Source organism: Brassica rapa, chromosome A03 (genome assembly GCF_000309985.2).
Source record: "Brassica rapa cultivar Chiifu-401-42 chromosome A03, CAAS_Brap_v3.01, whole genome shotgun sequence".
NCBI lineage: Eukaryota > Viridiplantae > Streptophyta > Magnoliopsida > Brassicales > Brassicaceae > Brassica > Brassica rapa.
The window spans coordinates 27,993,910-28,002,268 of record NC_024797.2 but is presented as its reverse complement, the minus strand read 5'-3'; the positions used below and the strand labels follow the sequence as shown (position 1 = coordinate 28,002,268).

The following is an 8,359-nucleotide window of genomic DNA, read 5'->3' as shown; positions in this document are numbered from 1 at the left end:
TTTGAGTAGTGAAACTTCAAATATAGAGTTTCACTCCTTAAAACTTCAAATTTGAAGTTTTCAAGTTTCTTTTTGGAGAGCAAAATATTTCATATTTGAAGTTATAGAGTATCTTTTGGAGATGCTCTAAAAAGAAATTTCAAAACTTCAAATTTAAAGTTTTGAATAGTGAAACTTCAAATATAGAGTTTCACTATTCAAAACTTCAAATTTGAAGTTTCACTATTCAAAACTTCAAATTTGAAGTTTCATATTTTTAATTGCATTTTGGTTCATACAATTACACATCACCTTTATGATTTATAAATATTTTCCCGTTTGTTGTTTTAATCCTTAAAAAATATATCTCATAAATATTTTAAATTTTGTTTACATATTTTAAATTTTACACATAAAATTAAATAAAAATTTAAAATAAGATTTAAAATATTTTAAGCTAGATTTAGACAACAATAATATACAAAAAAACTTAACAAAAAGATTTTAAAAAATTACATGAAGACATAACTATTACAAAAATTTAAATATTACAACAACACTAATAGTCAGGTAAGTTTGATCCGGAATCTTCAAAATTTTCAAATATTGTCCAGATGTTTTGTGTAACTGAAGATAATTGTTGTTGTTGTTTTTTATGTATTTTCGTACAATTCTTTCTTGTTCATATCGAATATATTCACGAGTATCAATATCATCGAAAATAAAATTAGTCTTTTAGCAATATTTTTTGTTTCTCTTTTAGTTTCTTGTTCCGATCTAATGTATTTACAAGTATAAATATTACCCGATTTCAATAACTTTTAACTCGTAATCTACAAAGTAAAAATGAGGAAAGCCATTTTTACTTCAAAATCCACTAATAGATCATATATGTATTACGAAAATCATTTTTTGAAATAACATGGTATTTTGTTTGAGTTTAAATAGTTTGAATTTTTGTTTTTGGAGAAAAACACCTTTAAACTTCAAATATAGAGTTTTGGAAACTTCAAAATAGAGTTCCTTTTGGAGATGCTCTTAAGAAGCCAATAAGCAAGACGTCGATATATCTTTGATTCTTTTCAATCAAAATTTGTGTGGTGTGTGTGTTTTAGAGATGTAGGAAGCTAGGAATACGGGTTTTAGTACAAGATGGACAAACAGGAAACAGTCTTCTTTTCGTTACTAGTACGAACGGTCTTAGGCTCTTACGATGAGTCAAACGAAGGTAGGCCACTCATATAGAGAATATTCAGATTTTGTAAAGGGGCTCCACAATATACAACTCTTTGATGGTGAAATGGCCTAAAGAATGGCAATCCATGTGTCAAAAAGTCCACTAAATATGCTCGTTACATTTTTTTTCTTTGGTCTATTTAAAAAGGTCTTTAATGAACAAAATGGTAGTCTAGTGGTAAAATTTGAGACAAGGTGTGAATCTGTCTGTCATGGCTCCATTTCATGTGAAAACAAAAATTGGTGCCATTTAGCCAATTTAGATTTGAGCTTGGTCCATGCAGTTTCAGTAACAAAACATTTGGATATCCTGATATTAACCGGAAGATATTCTAAATTTGGATTAGTCAGTATGATAGCCAATTCACTTTATTACACTAAGTGTTTTTTTATCCAAAACCTACCGAATTAGTTGATAGGACAAAAAAATATATTTTACATTTGGGTCAAAAATTCATTTTCATTTAGATTCATGCCACTATATTCAAAAGTGAAAAGTATAATGTTTTTCTGAAACGTGTTTAGGCCGGAATAACTCTAGTTTTGACAAATCGCTGCATGACGCATGCGATAAAAAAGGATAGGCTTTTGGAAATTGGAGGAGGAAGCTGCATTCAGTGAACTAGAAAGAGAGAGAAATAAGAACAGACGGAGGAGATAGGTTCATTACCCAATCCAGGCAACTCAACTGAGGCTCAGGAAGATGCATCATTGACAAGAATAATTAAAACTGGATTCTTCCTGAAACTAACAAGTTGTCTATACAGAGAGCCAGAAAAGGGATAAAGAGTTGGGTCACTTATTAGCTCACTACCTATAAACTATATCGTTTCTTGAGCAATATATATATAAGAAAAAAGGAGAATATTGCTTGGCTTCTTTATCTTCTTCTTCATGTTGTATCATGTGCACCTTATCTAATCTAATTCATGAATTTCCTGCAGTTGGGAGCTTTACATAGACATGGCACCTTGAATTCCTCTGGCTCGTCTGGATCAAATAAGTAATCATACCTGCCAAACAACACACACAACAACAACAACATTCTCTTAAACTAATGTATGACATTGACATCATCAGCTTTAGACTGAAGAATACTATAATATAAATCTGTAGTGTACGTTAACTCCTCTCCCACAGCTATATTGGCCTTGGCGATCAGAACTATCCTGCTTTCCCCATCTCCTACGCTCATTATCCTTGCATAGCAATTTGGCGTACACTGCACCACACATCTTGAGTTTAGGCTTCAGTGTCTCCAAATTTATTAACAATACATAAAAAGTCCCATTCCAAAGTGCTTACCGAATGGTTGATCAGCCGAGCAATATTCCCTTTATCTGTAGCATCAACCACTACTTCCTCACTGATCTTGAACAGCTGCAACAACACAAAAGCCTTCCCTTGCTTAGAAAGAGAGAAAGATACACAATTGTGGAGATAGATAAAATGGGAACTCACATAGCAATCCTTCCCTTCTCTGCGGTAACGCGCTTCTCTCAAGTCTGCAATGCTGCCTCTCACTTGTTCCCCTCTGTATTCAATAACCTGAAACAAAATAGCGTCTCTCATCATTCACTCTCATCCCAAAATAGAACTAAACCCACATTCATAGATGGGGACTCCTTACGTACCATTTCTCCATCTTGGATAATTCTTTTAGCAAAAAGACCCCATCCATGTATTCCAGATCTCCCAAAGCAGACCCTATCCATTTCTGTCCTCTGTCACACGAAACATTCACTTGTTACATTTAATACCAAAAAAAAAGAACCTGAAGACTGCAATCTCTTTAAAAGACCAGAGAGTGCTTGCCTGCAAGTGGCGAAGTCGTTCTCTGAAAGATGAAAACGATTTGGGTTCCTCCGGGACATGCTACACGTAATACAAAACCAAAACTGTCAGATCTAGATAATACTTGGAGAGTGGAGTATAACCATTGCGTGAAGACTTTCTTTACCCTGAAAGTGTTTAGAGTTCGGATTGCTGCTGATGGATAATGGCTTGGTCCCCTTGTGTGGTGAGGGATAGCTTCTTCTTCACTCCTCTACAAAACCAATATCAGCCTAGTGAAAAATAGCGCTTTTTGTGGAAAAGATACAAGATAGTACCTTCTTGGTATTGGTATTTCTTCTATATACTCGACAACGAGCAGCAGAAAACGGATCACATGTAACGGTATCCTCTGCGGGTGACTCTTTATCGTCTCTTCTGATTGATGAAATGAGCCTGGAACCGCCTTGCTTCTTGTTTTGGACAAGACCTTTTGCAGAGAAGACATCTTTAGAAGTTTGCATAATTAACACAGTATCTGGGTCTGGAGCTCTACACACCAAAACAATAGTTAATTAAAAACAGCATTGGGTTTGGAGCCTTACACACCAAAAATAAAAGTGGAAAAACATAATTCATAACCACACATCAGAATACCACAGCTTTTTTAAGCAGAGACAGAGTATTGATCAATTTTACCTGTGGTAAGCACAGTAGGATAGCATATTTGTTATCTGCCGACCATTTTTCTCCAAGCTGTGCAACTGCATACATAATGCATGTAAACAATTTCTCAGTTCAAAGACTATAAAGGTGAACAGGCAAGACATGATGTGTATACAACAATTTGGATTCATATCTTTCAAATGAAGGAAAGGTAAATCAATGTCGTCTGAGGAAATGAAGAAAAATCAGAAACACTAAGGCATACCTCCATTCTATAACCAGCTCGGGAGGCACACATGGCGTGATAATACGTAGAGCACTTGCAGCACTGAGTGCACGAGCCATGTATTTGTTTGCATATCACACATATCTAAGCCATCAAAACAAATGTTTCTTGCATATCAGTTTAGAAAAGAAAATCTGAAAGTAAAGTTTCTTGCATTGTAGCTCTCAGCTGATAATGGAATTGTTATGAAGTGCCAACCAAAATTGAACACAATAAGCTAACACTAAAACATACCTTGACAAAATTACTAGATGGAATACTCAAAATCCCAACAGCTGGTTCCATTTTTTCATCACTTGCAAAACATACTTCAGGCTGAAACCAAGCACACGTCACATGAACCCACAGTGTTTCCACATCAGTTGGCTTTAGTGCACCTCCTATCATCAGTCAAAACATTTGTCGGACCAAAGAATATAGTTAATGGTTGGATAAAGCCTAAACAGATAGCGCTTTATAAAACCATCTTTAGAGAAATTATGCAAAAGTGCTACCAGGAAAGCAATCACTTTTAGAAAAGAAAGCGTTTTACTAGCTGTGACACTTTGAACTCAGATAAAGAAGCTAACACCGTATCACATATAAGTTAAGAAGAAATATTTTAACGCCACAAAATGAGAAAGGCATATACCTTTTACAGGGCAGAGGCAGCAATCCCGCTTAATACTTGGCTTCTGGCATGCTTTACAGACCCATGAGGTGAAATCGTGAATATTTGTAGCCCCATAGCATTCTTGATGCACTGCTATTTGGCATCTGACAAGAAAAAAGAAAGAACAAACATCTTAAACAATGACATGGGAATGCTTCACAAGTCGCCTTTATAGTGTACCTGTTGCAGATAATAATCTTGTTGTAGTCCCAGTCTTCAACCCATCTACAAACAGCACATCGTTCTGTTGTCCATTTCGCATTGACCGGTTCATACCTCTCTGCCAACAACGAAAGAAACAGCCAGCAAAAGCATCATACAAGGCACTCGAAGCTTTTCAACATGTTACAGGATATCATTATCTTTAATTTACCTGACAGAAAAGCACGCAACTTCTGCTTTCTCTGCTTTATGGAAGGTCGTTTAGGAACATTAGCTGCTGTAGCATTTGCATGCAACTCTCCTAACTTCATCATCTGCGGGGTAAGGGAATGGTCCGGCAGATAAATGTCAGTTTACTTTTACGTAAGACAGCTAAAACTCAGAAGGATTTGCAATTGTACAAACCCATTCTTCTAGCGGCAGCTTTGAGCTTTTGACTTTCACACTCGTCTTCCAATTTCTTACTTTCGATCCAGTATGCCTTTCCCATTCACTAAGTGCTTTCTTTTGAGGTCCACATGAGCCACACTTACATACGATTCTGTAAATAAACAACATTTTGTAAGAAGAAGACTCTGCACATCAATTAGCAGAAGAAACCTGAAAACCTAGCAAAGGTAAAGAAAAGGTATCTACTTACAGATGGAGACTTGGGAAATAGATTCCTTCAACTCCAGAGCATACCACAATAACCTTGTCAGGAAGAACCATCCCACCATCGCCTTTTCCAAGTCTGTACCAGAAACCTCACAACAATTTAATTTGGCAATGAAAAGACAGTTATTGTGAAACCAATAAGAAAAGCTAAAGAGAGACCTACTTTAACTTTGGTTTTTCTGAATCTGATAGCTCAAAGTTGAATTTAGCTCTGCAAGTAGGACAGTAGTAATCTGTTTCTCCCAAACCCTTCAGAGATCATCAAATGAGCTTTTGTTTCAGCACATGCAAGCAGATTGGAATAGGATAACCTTGATGAAGTCAAAAAAATATTATACCTTCAAATGTTTATCTGATGTTTTGTCACACTCTACGTGTACCCAAACTTTACAACCATCACATTTCACCTATGCCGATATAAAATGATCAAAATAAGAACAACCAAAACCTGAGGCTATACACTACTATAGGACCTAATATTTTAGCATTAGTACCCAGGTTTGCCTGTCCAAATGATTCCCTATCCTCTTGCATATACCACAATTGTGTTTTGACTTTTTCACCTGCAACAACAACAACCAAAGTAGGCTTACTCGGTTGCAACCATTTCTGCATCAATTAAACCGAAACTAAGCAAAACCACAGAATTAAAAGACACTGCATACCCTTGAGCATGGTTTACACAACAATTGATCACCGGGAGTCAGAGCTTTCATTTTTTTAGCCATCTCAAAAGAAATGACTGTTTCACATCCTGCACAGGCTAGTGGATTTCTGCAATTCTTTAACTCCTGCAAAGAATACAATTAATTAGATACATTGCCCAAACTGGAACCTATGTACAACGAACTCATAGGCAGAGAGACACTTGCCTGGCTTGGAGCATTGTTATTGAGATCATGACTCCATCTGTGGAAAGAATCGTCAAAACTCGAGTTACCAGCAGCCGTGTGAATATCATCCATCAACTTCTCCATGAATCCCTGATCTGCCAAAAATGCTTCCTCCAAAGCCATCTGAAACCTCCCAGGGCTGCATCCCTGCAGCTCAGACTGTTCCTGGAACCTGAATCAGTAAGTTAGCCACTAAGCTCTAATCCACAATCAAGACACTTTTTTAATAAATATATAATTAAAATAAACCCACCTGGCAACATAATCCAGAAAAGGGAAGATCATCCCTCTCCTCACCCATGCATAATCCTGCTTGCATTAAAAACAGTTAGAAAATTCAAAAGAATCCATATCCGGAGAACCAGTTTGTCTCTCTCCTTACCCTTTCACTCTCGTTCCCAGAGTGACCAAAGAAGACAACGCAGGCTGAATCAGGTATACAAGAACGCAAGACAAGCTCTGGCGCTTGTACCATCGGATCAATAACAATAGCTGGCCAGAAAGGCTCAGATCTTCCAGACTTAGCCCAAACCAAGTCGCCTGAATAAAAGTTCTCAGGCCCATAAAAACCTTCTCTCTGAACCCTTTCGTCTTCCCTCTCTCTGACAACAACACAAGCACGAGCCTCAAGTTGCTTGCTTTTCAAACTACTACTAGCTTTCTCCTTCCTGCGTTCAACTTCACCCTCTCTGCCGTTCTTGCCATCTTTCCTCCAGTTGTCGAGCACCGAGTCGTTGAACCGAGAAGGAAGCATACGGATTCTCCCCCTAGATGTCGGAACAAGCGGTGGACGGGAGACTCCAGACGGAGCCTCCCTCGTAGAGAAACCATTCGGACCTCCGCCTGGAACGATCCCGGAGGAGATATCTCCGAGAAGGCTGAGAGGGTAGTAGTAACCTCCCAAGTTGGACTTCCTCTTCTTCGTGGAGTGACTCACCGAGTTACTGAGTCTGCACCGTTTCAAACTCGGTATCATCTGGGTTTTAAGTTCCCGTTTGATAATCATCTTCCTTCTTCTTCTCAGAAACAACAATCAGAGCATCAAGCTTCCCAAATCGTTCCGCGAACCCTAACCTACCTCTCCGATGTCACGAGTAAGAATCAAGAGAAAGTCGATCGTCTTCTCTGACAAGGAAAGTCGCAAACTTTGCAGTTTTTATTTTATTTGTATGGAGGAAGGGAGAGAAGAAGAGACGTTCCTAACTTCTCTCGCTCTATCTCTATCTTCAGTTTTCAGAAAGATCAAATTTTTATAAAGAAAAAAGAGTCCTTTCTTATGATTTGGATAACAAAAACTGAGAAAGAATTGTTTTTTTTTTTAATTTCTGGGTGAGAGAAAAATTTAGAGAGAGAAAGCGTGGCAGAGTTGGAGAGAGAGAAGAAGATGCAATATGTGGGTTGTACGAACGGCGTCACATTCTGAATAGCGTGAAGGAAGGTGTACATTACTGTGGTTTTAGCTAACATGCGCCTTGGTGAGGTTAAATAAGCAAAAACAGAGCTCATGCTTTTTCTTCTTCTTCTTCTTCCTTCATTTTTTTTTTTGTCTTCTCGGACACAATTTAAAAGATCGTGTATCTTGTCTTTGTTATCAAAATCAAAGTCTTACTCTTTTTCATTTCTTTATATATATGAGTTTCCGTTCCAAGATCCTTGTATCTGCTTTTGTTTATTTTCTCCCGTATGTTGTGAACAAAGTTACGGAGAATAGCCAAAAACTACTATTCTCTGCACAACTCTCTCCTTTTGTGTTCCTCTGTTTATAAATGTTTGGTCTGCTTTGTTGTGCACCGGTGAGCCAGCTTTATGGAAGAAAGCAGCTATGACAAAAAACAAAAACAAAAATTGAAAAGTTTCCCACCAAATTTTTCAGAAGGGTGTTTATGTAATTACACAACTTGTCTGAGATTTCCGGTTTAGAAATTAACCGAGGAACTTTTATTTTTCTCGTTTATATAGCAAGGAGAACCAGATCATATTGGAGTTTGTTTTGGTATGAATGTTCAAAGACTTATAAATGATTTGTTCCACAAACATCTTTCTCTCAGTGTTCGT

The 8,359-nt window shown here is 37.2% G+C and overlaps 1 protein-coding gene across 2 annotated transcripts; it reads right to left on the bottom strand.

Moving 5' to 3' along the window:
* Positions 1 to 270: 270 nt before the first annotated feature.
* On the bottom strand, positions 271 to 8,235 carry LOC103834358 (histone-lysine N-methyltransferase ATX4). Of its 2 annotated transcripts, none has more exons than XM_018653467.2 (23): positions 6,687 to 8,235; positions 6,558 to 6,613; positions 6,284 to 6,476; positions 6,077 to 6,202; positions 5,906 to 5,974; positions 5,750 to 5,818; positions 5,575 to 5,660; positions 5,395 to 5,487; positions 5,160 to 5,295; positions 4,966 to 5,068; positions 4,773 to 4,872; positions 4,572 to 4,696; positions 4,175 to 4,320; positions 3,920 to 4,024; positions 3,688 to 3,752; positions 3,327 to 3,540; positions 3,176 to 3,262; positions 3,031 to 3,090; positions 2,850 to 2,939; positions 2,677 to 2,763; positions 2,521 to 2,595; positions 2,337 to 2,437; positions 271 to 2,228 (listed from the first exon to the last, which is right to left on the bottom strand). In XM_018653467.2, the coding sequence occupies exons 1-23, from the start codon at positions 7,308 to 7,310 to the stop codon at positions 2,138 to 2,140; spliced, it is 2,901 nt and encodes a 966-aa protein (XP_018508983.1). In that variant the 5' UTR covers positions 7,311 to 8,235; the 3' UTR covers positions 271 to 2,137. The 2 variants fall into 2 exon arrangements, with proteins under 2 accessions (XP_018508983.1, XP_009108673.1); XM_009110425.3 differs by having other exon boundaries at positions 6,077 to 6,165; positions 6,352 to 6,476.
* Positions 8,236 to 8,359: the final 124 nt, after the last annotated feature.